The 18,241-nt window shown below is 39.9% G+C and overlaps 2 protein-coding genes across 2 annotated transcripts; both read left to right on the top strand.

Annotated features, from left to right (window-relative positions):
• LOC125690671 (histamine H3 receptor-like) lies at nucleotides 1-9,907 on the top strand. Its single transcript, XM_048939313.1, has 3 exons — nucleotides 1-800; nucleotides 2,911-3,077; nucleotides 5,997-9,907. Exons 1-3 carry the CDS (start codon nucleotides 512-514, stop codon nucleotides 6,783-6,785), a joined length of 1,245 nt encoding a protein of 414 aa, XP_048795270.1. The 5' UTR covers nucleotides 1-511; the 3' UTR covers nucleotides 6,786-9,907.
• Nucleotides 9,908-12,010: 2,103 nt separating this feature from the next.
• Nucleotides 12,011-17,876, top strand: LOC125690783 (histamine H3 receptor-like). The gene is made up of 3 exons (XM_048939490.1): nucleotides 12,011-12,242; nucleotides 15,654-15,820; nucleotides 17,103-17,876. Exons 1-3 carry the CDS (start codon nucleotides 12,026-12,028, stop codon nucleotides 17,874-17,876), a joined length of 1,158 nt encoding a protein of 385 aa, XP_048795447.1. The 5' UTR covers nucleotides 12,011-12,025.
• Nucleotides 17,877-18,241: the final 365 nt, after the last annotated feature.

Here is an 18,241-nt window from a genome sequence, read left to right as displayed (position 1 = left end):
AGAAGAACTGCAACAGCAAAGTGAACCACGCCTTTGGTCAGCAAAAACATACCACAGACTTGTTGAAATTCAATGACATTAGGATGAAATTAGAAGTGGAAATAAATTTTCATAAGGGTATGAAGCTGAGATTAAGAAATATTTTCCTGAAATAGTTGAGGTCTGTAACGATAATGAGCAAAACATTTCTGAGAGGAAACTGAGGAAAATGAGGGAGGGGAAAGAGAATCTTCTACTGGCCCTCATGACCTCAGAAGATAAGTATCAAGTTGCATAAACAAGAACTTACATTTCAAAATATGAGCTTTGAAATACTGCATATCTCATTCTGGTAACTCTTCTACAGATGCATGCAGTTACAGATGTGTTATTATTTATTACAATTTTTAAAATCTTATGAAAAACATTTACCTGTTATCAGAACCTCTCAATTTTTTTCCTCTTGACTCAATTTTTTGGATGCCTACTAGCCTTTTCATCTCAGCTGTTATGAATCTCAGCCTTCTGGACAATGGAAGTTTCTTCCTGGACTGAACTGACCTGGATGCTCAACAACCACAACAGCACAGCCGGAACTCCATGCGTGATGGGACCCTGTAACGGGACGCTGTCCCCACAGCCATCAACCCCTCAGTTTTCCCTGGGTGTGTTGGTGCTCCTGGCTCTGCTCATGGTGCTGCTGGCTCTGGTCACAATCCTCGGAAATGTCCTGGTGATCCTGGCTTTCATCTTGGACAGAAATCTCAGGCATCGGAGTAACTATTTCTTTCTCAACCTTGCCATTTCTGACTTTGCAGTGGGTGAGTTGCAATGGGAAGCATGCAACGTTTGCTTTCCAATACTCTTAGGGGGAGCAGGGTGTCTTCTGTAGGTGGGTGGTTTCTTCTTGGAGAAATATTTCCCAGCTGTGTGGCATGGGGAAGGGTAAGTGATGATGACAACTGCGTTAAGTGTTTCAGCAGCTTATTGTGTCTCAAAATACATCATAATGCGATACATAATGTATCATTTTTCATATAAATACTTGTAATGTTCCTTATTTACAGAAATATATTATCATAGGGAATGGGTCTGAGCTGCTTTTGGCTGGGATAGAGTTGATCTATGTAAATAGATGTTTAATGTTGTTTTAGTTAAAAAAAAAAAAAAAGAAAGCCCAAGCACTACTATATGTGAAGCAATAGGAAATAATAAAAAATGGGAGTTGCCTGTAATGAGTCAACTGAAGACTAAATAATCAAACCACACACCGTATACATTATCTGGGGCATCTTGCATATGTTGATATATTCTATTTCAGTATACTGTAGCATAATAATCAGATAATTACTTAGGGTTTGCAACTAAGTAGTGATTAATAATATTTTTAAATATTTTGCTGAACATTGGACTATCTAGAGTCTTAAGAAATTTCTTAAAAAATGTGTTTGTGTCAATAAACAAAAACAGCAAATCAAGCTATTTTCAAGATGCTTATTATATATCTATATAGGTAGGAACACAGTTTATTTTGAAATTTAGGGGAAAAAATTTATAGTTAAAAAGCTAGTGTAATGTGCAATTGAGGACTGATGAATTGAAATTATCTGAACTGTTAAATGTCCCTGGCAATAAATGTATATGTAAATGAATGGTTATGGATACAAGTGGCTGTTGCATGAAGTCTGTATTCTGACTTGTCATATCACAACAAAATCTGAGGCTGTTTTTATTCTGTATAATGTTTGGAATCCTTCCCATGTAAAGATGATGACTTCTTCCAGCTTCTAACTGCCTTATTGTGCTGCAGAGCTCTTGTTGCCTGCTGTACAGGTGTACCTCAAGGATCCTTGAGGCACCCTGTTATCACCTGTTGGTCTCACTCTCAAACAGCACTAGGCTTTGTATGGAAACTTCAGCAGTCTTATCACCTGGATAGGTGCTGTTGAGTCATAACACCTCATTGTAGCTGAACCAAACTGCAGGGCTAAGGAAGTCCTGCAAACGTCAGCTTGAGCCTATCATGTCCTTTGCTGGGATTCCTATCTCTGTGGCTCTCAATTCCTCTTCTGCCAGGCAGAAGATCCTGAGCCTTTCTCCCTGAGCCCTTGTCAATGGCAGCAGTTCCCCCACTGCAAGATGGGGCTCCTTATGGTTGACAAGAGGAAAAAACAGCAGTGACTATAAAACCAGTCAATGGTGTCCTGTTGTCCTGCTCACAGTCTTGCACCACACTGAACAAGTACTGGCATCTAGCTGAGAAGTATGAAATAGCCTCTGCCAAGGAAAGAAGTATGGTTTACCTGGCATTATCTGATTTCCACACATTTGCTTGATGAACTTGTCTAGATTTCCAGTCTGAATTTGATGAAAATCTTTGCATACTTAAGCATCAAACTGATCTGTAGTTCAGTTCTGTAGCTACACAATTTAGAGTTGGGATATGCCTAGATCATCGTAAATTTCTAACTGCTAAAATAATGTATTTTTGTTCTTGCAGAGTCCTTTCTTTTTTTCTTCTAACACATACAATCTGTCTTTTGATCTTCAACAACTTCTGCTTCATATCTTTGCTTATGGCCCTATAACTAGCATACAGAGATCTCTTGATTCACAGTAGAGAGGGAGAACAAGAGGAATTGAGAGTTCCTATTTACCTAAAAATCTTACAAAAATCTCTTTGGTACCTTTTACAGCAGTGTAGTGTATTAAGAACTAAATCTAAAATGATCTAAATATCTTAAAACAGGAATGTCACTGGTGCCTGGAATGTGGTGAAGTGTTCATTGGTTGCATGAGAACGCAGGGCCTTCCACCTGGTAATTTCAGTCAGCATCACTTTTTTTTTTGTCAGACACCATGGAAATGTTTCTGTGCTTGCATAGCACTGACTGGGGTGCTGTCTGATATGCAATTTGTTTATTTCCATAGGTGTCTTCTGCATGCCACTATACATCCCTTATGCCCTGACAGGGACCTGGCACCTGGGAAAAGGCCTATGCAAGCTCTGGCTGCTTATGGACTACCTTGTGTGTTCAGCTTCAGTGTTTAACATTGTCCTTATCAGCTATGACCGTTTCCTGTCAGTTACAAAAGCGGTAAGAACATTTCTCATTTTCTTTATGTATTTTGAGATTTTTGTAAAACTCAGTATTTGCAAATACCCCAGAAACTAAGCCAGCCTTTATTGTTGCACTATTACTGTACTGGAGAAAATCTGATGCTTCAGTATATTGTAATAGGTGAGAAACTACGGCAGAAAGATCACCCTGGATATCCTTTTTCCTCGCCTCTGGAAATTTTCCCAAGTATGCAGAGTTTGCAAAGACTTCATAGAGATTAGGAAGACATAAGCAACTAAATCATCTGAAGATTTTTTTCTGTCAGATACACTTCAGTGAATTACACTGGAAAAAAAGAGTTTTTCTACGTGTTTCCTGGCTATAGGTGCTATGGCATTGGGATTTAGAGAAAAGATAAAGTCTTTCTCATAGTTTTAGTATTTCCCTCCTTTTGCATGACTAGAAATTATTTTGTTACTCTACAGAGGATGTGGGAGTGTGGAGGACCTGGACTTTAGCCATTAAAGAGTGGTTAAAAAAACAGAAATCTGGATTGAGTCAAGCGTGGGCAGAATCACCTCCCTCGACCTGCCGGTCATGCTTCTCTTGGTTCAATGCTTGGCCTTCTGGGCTGCAATCACACACTGTTGGTTCATGTTGAATCTTTCATCAACTGACACCCCCAAATGCTTCTCCTCAAGGCTGCTCTCAAGCCATTATCACTCTCTACAACTCTCTGACAGGAGACTGGTGTGGTGGCAGTCAGCATCTTCTCATAGGTAACAGTGATAGAACTAGAGATGATGGCCTTAAGTTGTGCCAGGGGCGGTTCAGGTTTGATATTGGAAAAAATTGCCTACCTGATAGTGCAGTGAGGCAGTGGTACAGGCTTTCCAGGGAGGTGGTGGATTCACAGTCACTGGAGATGGTCAAAAACTGTATGGATGTGACACTAAGGGACACAGTTTAGTGGGGATGGTGGGGATGGGCTGATGGTTGGACTAGATGGTCTCAGTGGCCTTTTCCAACCCTAATGATTTCATGATTTTTTTGGAGAGGGGGATATGGAGAGAGACACAGGATGGACTGACTGGAGAACAGACAATGATCTGTGTTACCACCAAAAGAGACTGACATATGCTGCCAACCAGCAGCTGTATGGAAATAAATCCTTCTAAGTGAAAAGAAGGCAACAAAATGTGCAGAGGGGAGAGGTGTTCCTTGAGTACTATCATTCCTCTTCAGAAGATATCTACTAAAAATTAATCTTCATCATTTTTGAGCTCTTGGTATTGTGTTCAGATGGAATACAACCAATATCCTTCGCTTTTGATGAGTCTGTTAGTAGAGTGACATGAGCTGTGCATAAGATCAGTTGGTTCTTGTTTGGGAAGTGCTGATACAGCTTTGTATCTCTTCTTTGGTGTTCTGGTTTTAGGGTTGGTTGGTATTTGTTGTTTTTCTTTTAAGAAAAAAATATGAAAATCCCTGTATTTAACAAATTGCAGTATTGAAATATATTAATAAAGTTGCAGAGCTCAGAATGTGAAAAAAGTAAATTATAAAGTCTTCTGCAACTCAGCCAGACCCCATGATCTTAAGCACTGTTGATGCTCTTTGCATATATAATCACCTTCTGTTTTTCTCCTCTGGGGAATTAGAATGGAATGAGTCCAAGAATGTGTAACCTTTTGTTCAAAAGAGGTCGTGCTTCCTCATCAGCTCAGGATCCACCTCTGCTGCTGACATGTGGTCAGATCCAGTCATTTCACTCAATTTTTGTGACGTTACGCTGAGCTTCCTGTTATCTGCCTACTAAACTGGGATGCCTGTGGTCTTGCAGAGGGCTGCAAATTTGCTACTGCGGATGAAGTGAATTGGAGCTGTGCTCTGAACTGGTGCTTTAGGGTGTAAGGAAGTCTGAAATATCAGGCCTAGAGGTTTAAAACTGAGATTCTGAAATAATGCCTGTAAAAATGTGCCATCACTCTGCTACTCACTGATAAAATTTGGACAATGATGCTCCTCATACCTAATATGAAAATTAATGAAGACAACATTCATAAATATTTTTATGACATGCAGGTGCTATAGGAAGTTGATGAGGAAGATAGTTCTGAATCTCAGTAAAGCCTGGGATGACAAATGTCTAACAGTATGTCTTATATACAGTTGTCCAGCTTCTCATTGGCTGATAATCTTGAGAGTCGAAAGATTGAGTTCCAAGAGCAAGAATGTTTTTCTGAAATGTTACAAGGATAGGTTTAATGTTGATAGTTCTTAACTTTGAATGCTACAATTTTAACTCCTAACATTTTTTTAAAGATAGATTTTTACAGATAGATTGTAAGGTAAATCAATGCAGTCTGAGTAGACATCAAAACATCAACTTTTGTAGCAATGCAACAAGATGTTTACAAGGTAAAGTGAGTGTTAAAATGGAATGTTTCAATAAGAAGACATGTTAAAGCATGTGTTGGGGATAGATTTTTCTTTTATGGCAAGAGGAAATAATTATATCATCTGGTATTTGCAGTTTCTCATAGCAACCTGTCTAATACAGAAAAGTTGTGCTTTTGCCTGCGCAGCCGCAGCTGCTTTCACTATCCTACGAGCATGAGAATTTGATGAATCATAAAGTGATTCCTCATTTCTACCCTGCTGTGATCGTGATGAAACGAAGCCATGCTCTTTTACACTGAGGGCAGTAGCTAGGGCATCATAACTTCTACACATCTCCAATCCTGATGTATTAAAATAAATTGCGGAACTACAGTATTTGATGAGCAAGCTTAACAGCATTTTTTGGGGCCTTGGAAAAGAGAGGTTGCTCTAAGCATCAAGGAATCTGAAGAACAAATACTGTATTTGGCTTGATTACTTTTTTTTTTTTTTCTCCAATATTATTTTGTGCCAACAAGTTACCTTAATAAGTGACAAGTCCTTTTTTCACAGGTATCTTACAGAGCCCAGCAGGGAATGATGTCCAACCCTGTCGTCAAGATGGTGGCCATCTGGATTCTTGCCTTCCTGCTCTACTCTCCGGCAGTTCTCCTTTGGGAGTACGTGTCTGGCTGCAGCATGGTAGAGGAAGGGCACTGCTATGCCGAGTTCTTCAACAACTGGTACTTCCTCCTGTGTGCATCCACCCTGGAGTTCTTTGTGCCCCTGATCTCTGTCACCTACTTCAACGTGAGCATCTTCCACAACATCCAGAGACGCCAGCGGCGCGGCAGCGTTCAATACTGTGAGTCTCCAGGGAGCAGCAGTGTGTCCTGGAGGTTTTGTTTTTTGCTGAGGCGAGGATCCTCTTTGTCAGAAACAGAGGACAGTGTTTCATCAGTAATGAGGCTATCAAGACCATCACTGGCATCGAACTGTACATCTCCAACAACAAAAAGTCCTGTGGCTGTCAAAAGGGACTTCTCTGCATCTTTCCGTGCAAACTCTCGGTCAAGACTGCAAAGAGACAAGAAGATTGCAAAGTCACTTGCTGTAATTGTGTGTGTCTTTGCCATTTGCTGGGCCCCATATACTTTACTAATGATTATTCGTGGAGCCTGCCAAGGAAAATGTGTCCATCCAATTCTGTATGAAATTACCTTTTGGCTTTTGTGGATCAATTCCTCTCTGAACCCATTTCTTTACCCACTTTGTCATATGAGATTTCAAATGGCTTTTATGAAAATACTATGTCCCCAGAAGTTGGCAGCATTGAGATCAAATGATACACCTTCTGTTTAGAGCATTAAAGTAAAAGAGTCAGAAATAACATTTGTCTCTTACTGCCTTTTTTCACATTTCTTCAATAGAAATAAACGTTTGTTTGGTAATGGCATTAGTTAAGAATAGGCAGAGGCATGTACTTGTTCTTATTTTGCTGATTTTCAGATTTTTTTTTTGTTTATGCTGGTTCATTCAAGTGTAAACACCATCTGGAATGAAATTAATAACCAAGTTTTACTGGATGCTCTTCTTGACTTATGGGCTTGAAGTGCTTCTTTTTGGTATTATGGAAGAACTCTTCTGTAGATATCTCTGTATGTGTTCGTCGGAGGGGATGTATCTCTTTTTGTATGTGCTGAGTTAAAATTTTATGCACAATCTGTAGACCTCTAGCTATCAGAGGAGAAACACGTGCTACAGTTTTGAAATGTCCTGTAAAACCCACACAGGAGCAGTAACATTTCCTTTTAAAAAGTGTTATGAAAGCAACATAGTGCTCATTATGATTACAGTGGTGGGCATTATTTAATTGTACAGACTGCCTAATCCAACATCTTTCTCCTTTTAATTATAATGTGGTCCCTTCTTGGTGCTGTAGGACACAATGCATGTGCATTAGTAACTGAGTCATTTGTAGAAAACAGATGTTTCCATGGTAATGGAATTTTGAGACTGTTTATCAAAATAATCACAGGCATAAACAGTTGTTCTCTTTACCAGCACTAGCTTTTCTCCTGGTAGTGGCTGCCTCTTTGGTCCTGCTTGAATCATCTTCAGTGCCAGATTTGTGCACTCTTTTATTACTTAGAAGGTAGGCCAAGCTTTGGCACGTGATCACATTCCTGTTGAATGAGCAGAGCAAGCAGTACAAAGTTCATGCTGCATTTGAGTTTTTTGGCTGTCTTGTGTGAGAACAGACAATACTCTCCTGTGTAAAGCTTTGCAAGTGCAAAGATATTCCATCTAAATGGCTGGAAGAAATTCAAGCTGGCAGAGTGATGTTTAAACTAAATCATTTCTCTGTGCCATATCACAACCTTTGCTGTGATATTTTGTGTATTTTGTCTGCCACTGAACAAGCATCAAGCTGGGTTTTCTCTATAACTGAGTAAAGGCCATATTCACTTCTTGAGAAAGAGGTTCTCTGAAGTCTGTCTGAAAGCTGATAGACAGGTGTCTTAAATAGCTATTAATAAAATGGGAGTGAATAAGCAGTGCTAAAAAGACTGAGTAATGCAATAGAGCCTGATTATAATCCATTCCAGGTGTCAGATTTTCTTACCTTTTCTTGAATGTTGCAAGTTTTCCTCAGGGTTTTCATGGATGGATGAGTGTTATTATTTGTATTATTTTTCCCTCTATTTTAATGTAAATATGCACATTATAGAATTCATAGAATGGCTTGGGTTGGAAGGGACCTCAAGGATCATCGGCTTCCAGCCCTCCTGCCAAAGGCAGAGAGAGCCACCTATCTCTAGAGCTGGTACTAGACCAGGCTGCCCAGGGCCCCATAAAACCTGGCCTTGAACATCTCCAGGTACGGAAAGTCCACAGCCTCTCAGGGCAGCCTGTTCCAGCACCTTGCCACTCTTTCTATAAGGAACTTCCTTCTGACATCTAATCTAAAGCTTTCCACTTTTGAGCTTAAAACCATTCTCCCTTGTCCTATCACTGTCTACCCTTGTAAAAAGTTGATTCTACTCCTTTTTATAATCCCCTTACAAATATTGGAAGGCTGCAATGAAGTCTCCTTGCAGCCTTCTCTAGGCTGAACAAGCACAGTTTCCTCAGCCTGCCTTCATAGGGGAGGTGCTCTAGCCCTCTAATCATTTCTATGGCCCTCTCCAACAGCTCCTTATCTTTCCTGTACTGGGGGCCCTGGACCTGGATGCAGCACACTCATGAGGTGGGGCCTCATGAGGGCAGAGTAGAGAGGGTCACCTATACCTTTGTATGTAGAAAGTACAGAAATAGAAATCTAACAGAGAATAATGCAGAGAATAACAAAGATTTAAGTAGTTTTCTTTTGGAATAGATATCAAATTTGAAATGGGCTATAGAAACGTTGCTGAACCAGAGGATCCCTTTGTGAGCACAGCCCAAGTGCATACAAACAGCTTAATAGTAACACAGAAGTTAATGGTTTTGAGGAGCTAAAATCCCATTCTGTTTAGACGCCTGAAGCTGAAGATCTCTCTTGCCAGTTTTTGTACTGGCAGATGATAGCATTTCACAGCTTATTTTTGCTTCCTTGCCTTACATAAGTAGTATTATGCATTATGAGCCTGGCTGCAAGGAGATAAATTGCGAGAGGTCATTGATTCAGCACAGCTGCTTTCACTGTTGTGACTTAAGGTGCTGGCACAGATTTTTGTGGGGTTTACTTTTCTGTAAGTCTTGAAAAAAAAAACAAAACAAAATGAAACCCACCTGCATGTACATGCTTGAACAATTTATAGAATAGCTAGTCTACTAAATGGACATCTGCTCAACAGAGAAGCTGTAGACATGCCCAAACTGGGAAAGACTTGAATTAGCTGCTTTCAGTAAAACAAATAAATAAATAAAAAAAATCCGTGTAAGAAAATCTTTTGCATTTTATAACTAAATGGGTTGATTACTATGGAAACATAGCCTACTCAATTATCGACGAGATAAAATGGTAAAAACTTTGCAGCACTGATAAAGAAGAGTTTTTTCAGGGAGCACAGCGTGCAGTAATTTTGAAACCACATAGAGAACTGAAATCACTAGAGATCAGTGTTTCTGATATACAGTGTTCACTCAGCTCCTATATATTTGCAGAGTTTGCTGTGTGTTTCTAAGTGCTCTACTGCTCCCAAATTAAGCCAAACACTGCTGCTATTCTCGGCATTAAAGCTGTCTTAGTCCAAGTCTCATCCTAAGTCTTCCTCTCTCCAAAAGACACTTTTCAGGTTTCTGCTAGTATGCTTGTTCAGTACTTGTTTTTGGGCATGCCTTTCATGCACTGACAAAAAGGTACTTTCCTTGCCAAGTTTGCTTTTCTGAGCAAAGTTTTGCTATCCAGTTATCTGTTTCATCATTTAATGGCATTGCATTTTTTTTCTGTCTACGGAGATGTTTGGTAGCGACTGCAGACAGCGACGGTAGGCCAATGATTCTGTGAGGTCCAACTCCACCCACAACAGCATTTTTCTGAATTTGCCCTCTGAAATCCTAAAACTCAAATAAAACATACATGTTGGAAGGAATGGTGTTATCTGTTTATTTATTTGTTTGGTTATTTCTTAGAAAACTCTTTAATGATTCTCCTGCCTGTGTCCTCTATGCTAGGCTGTAGTTTTACTTCACATGGAAAAAGGAAGGAGAGCCCACGTAGATTTTTTTCCCTCATCCCTGTGAAAAGCTATGATAAAACTTTAAAATTTAATTTGCTTTCTTTTCTAATTTTTGGAACAACTGACTATTCTCTCTTTATCTGCAAATCCATTATAGAACCATGTTGCTCAGGCATGACCTACCCTTAATGACAACACTCAGTCAAGTTTTCCTTCTTCAAATGATGAGAAGTACCTTCCATGGGGACATGCCACTTTATTTTTCCAGTGACCCTATGGCATCTTTTGAAGATGGGTGAAACTTGTGCATTTCTTTGATGATCAGAAACCTTCATGGAACTCTAAGACCTTTCAAAAAGGGTGGGAAGTAGCCTTGAAGGATGGTAGCTGGTTCTCTCAGTCCTCTTAAGTCCATTGGTTTCCGTGGATTCTTATGGGTCAAGTCCTCCCAAGTAAAACCTAACTTAATCCTCCTATTTGTTAGATTTCCTCCTTGAACTTGCTCACTAAGCACAGGGGTGGGAAAGATGCAGTTAGTACAGACTGAGGCAAAGAAGGTGATGGTAACCTCGGCCTTGGCCACATCTGCTATCACTAGATCATCAGCCCCATTCAGCAATGAGCCCACATTTTTCTTGTTCAGCTTTTTACTACTAACATAGAGGTAGAGACTTTTGTTGTAAGCTCCTTGTGTCGTCTTTGATGTCCTTTACAAGCATCAACTCCAGGTAAGCTTTAGTTTCTCTAATATCATGCTTACACGGTCAAGCAGGATTTTAAGTTCCTTCACTGTCTCCTGGTGGCTTTGTGACTGTTCAGGCAGGTTTAGATCCTCCTGTGCAATTCCCAAGCTGTGCATGCACTTGAGGCAAGTGTCCATTTGCTGTATTTTGTCATTCCCGAGGTGCATTCTACTCCTGTTGCACTACACCTTTTGCTTTAATTCTCTATAAAATATTTATTTTTTTTTTTCCCAAGACACAATCAGAGCACTGCACCAAAGTATCTTAGTGCTTTCTTTCCATCTTTTGTGCCCTACTTCTTGCTAAGCATCTAGCACTACAACCACAGCCTAAAAACTTGTTCAGAGCATGCTGCAGCACTATGGGGCTGGTGACCCAGAGACATGAGTCACAGCCACAGCCTGCTGACTTCTGTGTCACTCTTACCAAAATAGGTGAAATTACCATGAAGAATCACTATGCCTTCTTAGGCTTCCAAAGGACTAAGGGCAGCGGGCTCTTTCCTGGAATATCTTATGAAGTGAAAGATTACATGGACCATGCTAACAAGGACCTGCAAAGGCCAGGTGTTTGGCTTGCTATGCCCACGGTTTCTTGCTTCGAGTGAATTCAAAAGGTAACACTTCTGTAGCGTACACATGAATTTTAGATGCTCTGTAATCCTCGGCTTAAAAAAATGCGTATCTCTGTTCTTAACTATGTAGTATAGTAAGTGCTATAGCAACAAGAACAATGATGTTTACATTTCACAGTAAGAGAAATAGAACTGTGATTATAGAAATTCTGTTGACCACTGGGGAAGTGAAAAGAGTTCTGTTTTTAGCTTTAGCAGAATTCAGTGTAAAATCTGCTTGCATAATGCTAATATGCAAACTGCCTGACTTTGAAAAGAGTTTTCAGACCGGTTTTTCTGACCTCAAAAGATAAGGATCAGCCTTCAGGAAAGAGACAAATTGTCTTGCAGTGTGCGTTTACTTATTAGGTGTCTTTTTTAAGGATTTTTTTTTTTCAGGTGCATTCAGACAAACACTGATGATTCCAGTTTTTGAAATTTTGTAATCTGTTATTTTGATACAGTGGAGTTTTTTTGGTGTCTCAGTCTTTAGCCTATCCTCTTATAGGCTTTTCTCAACCTTCAGGATAAATCTGATATTTGCAAGTTTCTTCCCAAGTTTCTTCTGCTGAAATTCCATGCATGATGGGAGCCTGTAACGGGACGCTGTCCCCACAGCCATCAACCCCTCAGTTTTCCCTGGGTGTGTTGGTGCTCCTGGCTCTGCTCATGGTGCTGCTGGCTCTGGTCACGATCCTCGGAAATGTCCTGGTGATCCTGGCTTTCATCTTGGACAGAAATCTCAGGCATCGGAGTAACTATTTCTTTCTCAACCTTGCCATTTCTGACTTTGCAGTGGGTGAGTTGCAATGGGAAGCATGCAACGTTTGCTTTCCAATACTCTCAGAGGGAGCAGGGTGTCTTCTGTAGGTGGGTGGTTTCTTCTTGGAGAAATATTTCCCAGCTGTGTGGCATGGGAAAAGGTAAATGATGATGAAAACTGCATTGTTTCAGCAGCCTATTGCGTCTTAAAATACATCATAATGAGATACATAATGCATTCTTTTTTATAGTAAATGCTTTTAATGTCTCTTCAAAAAAAGAGGAGTTATCTACTGTACATGAATATTAATTGACTGAAAGAGGAGCTGTGCTACAGTTTCTGATTTACTTTTGCTCCTTGTGTAAAACTATTAATTACCTGCCATCACAACATCTTCATGTTTATCAGAGCAACTGCTTTCTTACACAGCTATCTCTGGTACATCAAAGTAAATGAATTACTTCTTAATTTGGTATTAAATGGCCTGTGAGTGTATTACGCTACAAGAAATGCAACAATCTGCTGGCATCTTCCATCTGTTTTCCTTCTTAGCCCTCTTGTCCCACAGTGTCCATGCACCAGTCCCTGAACTGCAGTGGATTCAGTCCTAGTGAGTGACACTGGGAAAGAGGCAGCGGCCATGAATGCTTTGTGCAGTGCTCCTGCAGGGATCAGACCATTAAAACTGAGGAGAAGACTGAACAAAACCCAGTGGTAGGTCTTCCAGCAAACAGAAAAAGTCAGGTTTTTAAGTAAGATCTGAGGTGCTGAATATTTTTTAGAAGGCTGTTGGTGTTTTACTGAGGTCTGCCTGGCTCTTTCAGTGTAGTATCTTCAGCACAGAGATCTAAATTTTTAAAACTTTGTCTTAGGAGTAAAGGAAGTGATTCTATCTTGAGAAGCATAAAATCTTCTGGCATCATCTTGACTTGAGGCTAGCAAGGAGGCATTTCTGCACGTAAGTTCTTTCCCTTTGAGACTGTCAAAGAGACCAGTACTCACTGGCTCCTGAAGAGGGAAATAACACTCAGCAACATACTCCACTTCTGGCAATACCACCCCCCAAAGTGCTGTTCTTTTGCAGTGCTGAGTAGTGAAATGTACTAAGCTAGCCATTACGGTGTTTCTTCACTTATGCCATTTATTAAAAGTGGACCTTAATTCCAGGGCCCTCCCCCTGGGGCAGAAATGAGAGGAATCAAAGCCTTTGTTTTCCTACTTCAGGCAGAAAGATTGCTGGAGCTATCATTTCATTGCTCACATCTTCAAATTTGTTTCTGTTTGTATCTTGCAATTTAGTCAACAGATTTAAATACCTCCCATCCTCACCTGCTCTTTTTTGCGGCTGGCGCCTTGAGGAGTCTCATGTCAGCTGTCAGAAAATGGCTGTCAGTATTTTGCTGGCCCATAGACCGTCTAAATCCAGGACTTCATCTCTGGGATCAGTCAGAAAATATATTTCTTTTTTTTTTAAAGCTGCTGTAGTATTTTTAAATTTCTTAGAAGTACAGAATCTTTTCAGGCAACATAACTACTGTTGTTTGCATCCTCCAATTATCAAAACTGAAAATAGTTTCAAATATAAACTCTTAAAGCCTGATTCTTTAATCTATATTGATATCTTCAGGAAAAAAAAAACCAATCATTTTTGACATGGTGTCAAACATAGTTTGATCCACTGAAATTGATGAGTGCAGTCACTGTCATCAACAATTTTGAAAAACGAGGGTTTTTTGCAAAATTGATACTGCTTATATTTGATATGTTTGTTAAGACAAGCCATTAGCACATCATCCTGAACATGTTCAGTAAATTCTAAGATCTTGACAGACATAATAAAAAAGAAAAATCTGTAGAGTTGAAAATAGATCATGAGGCTGGTATGGCTTTGTATTTATCTCTGTTGGATCAGCTTTTTCAGGAATGTAGACAAATAGAATTAGATATTGCACTATAATTTTGAAAGAATATTAGTGGTAAAATGCAGCGTCTGGTGCACGGACTCAGATGTGAATGATCCAAATAATTTATTACAAGTTCTCACATCACTTATATACCTTCAGAAGTTTTCTTTTTCTAGCTTTCCCATCCACCCCTACAACATTCCCATCCACCTTTACATGTCAACAGAGCATTCTACAAAACACTCTTCAACCATTCATGCAGGCACTTATCCAATCAGAGCCGTGGGACGTTCTCTCTTCTTCTAGAGGTGTCCTTGGTTCTCATGCTGTTTATCTTGCTCCACAGCTTCTGCTCTGAACAGTTTTTCTTGTGTTCCCACAGTACAGTAAATAAGTGGCTGGCTTAAAAATAAAACGTGAAAATGATTTAGGATCATAAAATCATAGAAATGTTTAGATTGGAAAAGACCTTCAGGATCAAGTCTGTCTGTCATCTTGACCTACTATGTCCCTCCACCAAACTCCATGTCCCTTACTGCCATGACCACATCTCTTAAGGATCTCCATCTTAAGGGATGGGAATATCACCACTTCCCTGGGCAGCCCATTCCAATGCTTGACCTCCCTCTCTGAGAAGAAATTCTTCTTAATGTCTCATCTAAACCTCTCTTGTCTAAACATGAGGCTGTTTTCTTGAGTCCTATCACTTGTCTCCTGAGAAAAGACACTCCACTTGCTGCAACATCCTTCCTGGTAGATGTAGTGAGCAATGAGCTCTCTTTCCACTGATGGAGCTCAGTGTAGACTATGGATCAGATGGATCATTCCACCAACAGACTGTTGCTCCTGATTATTTTCTGTATTAACCCCTTCTTGACATAGTGTCATGTTTCCAAGTACTTCAGTAGAAAGACTTCTGGACAAAAGGTAAATGTAGTAAAATAAAAAATATTTTTGTAGTTAATCTTAACTGGAGAAGTGTTGTGACTTAAAACACCCCTTAAAAATGGAATAGATTTTCATATCTCTACTGTGTCTGCTCTATCATTACTAAACGTTTCCAGACACTATGCAGACTCTCCAGTGTACTGTCTCTAGTACACAAGTGCTAATCTTATATTAATAAGCTATGTTGGCAATGTCTGTAGATGTATTTTGACGGAAAACTCAAACAGATGAAAGATAAGATATAGAGCAACAAGGTTACATTTTGGAGCAAAACGACAATGCATACAAGATGCAACACTGATTATATATCTTTAGAGACTGTAAAGTTGGTTAGGTTGCAGTTTTCTTCTTCAGCAGATCCTTCATTGCTGATGTGCTTTAACTTTATCCCTAACAATCAGCATACAATAAGATCTGAATCTTTTCATTAGATTTCATGGTAATGTAAGAATTTCTTTATATAACTTATGTATTCACCTTAATATTATGCTTTTTTTTTTTTTTACACTAAATACCAGAATATTGTTTCTACTTCAAGGAGTGTTGTTTGCAATCTGTAACAACTTCATGGTGTCTCTGTGGTTGCTTTCTGTAGGTGCATTTTGCATCCCTCTCTACATCCCCTATGCCCTGACAGGGATCTGGCACTTTGGAAGAGGCATCTGCAAGCTCTGGCTCCTTATGGACTATCTTATGTGTTCAGCTTCAGTATTTAACATTGTTATAATTAGTTATGACCGTTTCCTCTCAGTTACTAAAGCTGTAAGTACCCTATTTATAGCCTCTCTGAGTTTTGTGGCAAGATGGTGGGATTTGGCAGGGCTGTATCTTGATATTGTGCATGTTGCCATATTGGTGAATATAGGACTTGGATTAATCAAGATAATAGCCTTCAGAACATATGCTGGCATGTGGAGGTAGTTGCAGCCCATCTTCCAGCCCATAGCTGGAAAATATGTCTTTTCTCACAAGTTCTGCTGCAAGTTGTTGTGCTATTGTGCTGCCGCTTTAAGGAGTGTAGGGTAAGGCAGGAAGATGGGAAGAAAAGGGACCACAGGATAAGGAAATGTGAAATAAATCAGTGTGGGAGGGAAAAGCTAGGGCAGGGAAGTAAAGGATGCTGGGGATTACATCTAGGCCATTAGGACAGTTGTCTCCTAATGATGCTGGAGAGCACTGGGAGCAAGAGCAACTGAGGCAGAGAGTGAGACTCAGGGCAGACTGCAGAGACTGCTTGGGGATATGAGACAAAACCTCCTCAGTGCCTGAAGCAGAATAGATGCACTCTGTGTCTGCTTTCTGCAGTGCACCCAATGCACCTTATATGTGCTTCATATCTTTGTTCATGCTAAGGATGGAGGTCAGCAGTTCTCACTACTCACTCTGCTTGCTGAAATGGCAGAGAAATGTGGTGCTGAGCTAGGGGTCTCAGCTCTTTGCTGACCTGTGAAAATGCCAATATAATGCCATACCGTAAAATTTCAGTTTTATTTTTGTTAATTATAGTTACTTCAACTTACTATATTTGACTTTATTATTTTTTTAAATTTTCTCTTACTTAATGTTGTTTTAATTAAAAAAATCTGAAAAATCAAACTCAAAACATTTTTTTTTGTAAGAAAAAATTACACTGGAAATGCAAAAGCATTCATACAGCATAATGTGCTTGAAAAGTGCTGCAAAAACCAGTGCAGTTGTCAGTGAATGGGAATCATTCTCTGAGCAACTATAAGATGCTAATTATTCAGCCAGTTCAGGATGCAGATGTCTCAAACAAGGCATACCAAATTGCAAAGTACTTCTAACACAGATAGAAGATTGTGTTTTCTTGTCTGAACCAGGACCCTAATACTTGTTACTGATACGTAGATACCCCCATGTTATGTCAACATCAATAAATTAAGCTTACCCAAGTGAGCTTCATGTGATCACTGAAGCTGCAACTCCAAGTTAGCAAATGCTATGCAAAGCTCCTCTCAGGCTACTTCTCTTTGTTTTTTGCCTCTATGTGTGCAACATATTTCTTTTTTTTTTCCCCTCACAGGTATCTTACAGAGTCCAGCAGGGAATGATGTCCAACCCTGTCGTCAAGATGGTGGCCATCTGGATTCTTGCCTTCCTGCTCTACTCTCCGGCAGTTCTCCTTTGGGAGTACGTGTCTGGCTGCAGCATGGTAGAGGAAGGGCATTGCTATGCCGAGTTCTTCAACAACTGGTACTTCCTCCTGTGTGCATCCACCCTGGAGTTCTTTGTGCCCCTGATCTCTGTCACCTACTTCAACGTGAGCATCTTCCACAACATCCAGAGACGCCAGCGGCGCGGCAGCGTTCAATACTGTGAGTCTCCAGGGAGCAGCAGTGTGTCCTGGAGGTTTTGTTTTTTGCTGAGGCGAGGACCCTTTTTGTCAGAAACGGAGGACAGTGCTTCTTCCTCCATGAGAACAAAGAAAGAGTCTTTGGTAACTGAAAGCTCATCTCCATCCAGAGCCAACTCTGTGACCCCAGAAAATGATTTTTCTGTTTGTGCAAGGGCCAGCTCAAAACTGCATCATGACAAGAAGATTGCAAAGTCACTTGCTGTAATTGTGTGTGTCTTTGCCATTTGCTGGGCCCCGTACACTTTACTAATGATTATTCGTGGAGCCTGCCAAGGAAAATGTGTCCATCCAATTCTATATCAAATTACCTTTTGGCTTTTGTGGATCAATTCCTCTCTGAACCCATTCCTCTACCCTCTCTGTCATGATAAATTTCGAATGGCTTTTATGAAAATATTATGTCCCAAAAAGTTTGCAATATTGAGATCAGGCTCTTGTTAGAAGGTAAAAAAAAAAAAAAAAAGGCTGAATTTCAGCTATATCTGTAGAGAATGACTGTTGTAAATAGCAAAAGTTTGGAATTAGTTTCTTCTGGAAGAGTAATCCAAAGGTAAGGCTTTGGTGAAACATGTTCTTCAGAGAAATGTGTATGCCCAAAGTTTGTGTACATTTTTCAGCAATTCAGATTGGCCAGGAAAAGAAAATTACCTCTGCCTTTCTTTCCTTAGTAGACTGTTGACATTATCTTCATTCTGGTTGCGGAAGATACTATCTCCAACTGCAACATTGCTAATATTTGTGTTCACAGGTGGTATTAAGAATAAATAAATAAATAGCTATATGAGAAATGTTTGTTATTTTCCATA

Source organism: Lagopus muta, chromosome 3, assembly GCF_023343835.1.
Source record: "Lagopus muta isolate bLagMut1 chromosome 3, bLagMut1 primary, whole genome shotgun sequence".
NCBI classification, from domain to species: Eukaryota; Metazoa; Chordata; class Aves; order Galliformes; family Phasianidae; genus Lagopus; species Lagopus muta.
The sequence above is the reverse complement of the archived record's forward strand: the minus strand, read 5'-3'. Positions and strand labels throughout refer to the sequence as shown.

Bases quoted from the DNA above. Each gene is read 5' to 3' on its own strand.
- LOC125690671 (XM_048939313.1), top strand. From the start codon at position 512: ATGGAAGTTTCTTCCTGGACTGAACTGACCTGGATGCTCAACAACCAC. The intron at 801-2,910 runs GTGAGTTGCAAT...TTATTTCCATAG, and splicing joins CATTTCTGACTTTGCAGTGG to GTGTCTTCTGCATGCCACTA. The intron at 3,078-5,996 runs GTAAGAACATTT...CTTTTTTCACAG, and splicing joins TCCTGTCAGTTACAAAAGCG to GTATCTTACAGAGCCCAGCA.
- LOC125690783 (XM_048939490.1), top strand. From the start codon at position 12,026: ATGATGGGAGCCTGTAACGGGACGCTGTCCCCACAGCCATCAACCCCT. The intron at 12,243-15,653 runs GTGAGTTGCAAT...TGCTTTCTGTAG, and splicing joins CATTTCTGACTTTGCAGTGG to GTGCATTTTGCATCCCTCTC. The intron at 15,821-17,102 runs GTAAGTACCCTA...TTCCCCTCACAG, and splicing joins TCCTCTCAGTTACTAAAGCT to GTATCTTACAGAGTCCAGCA.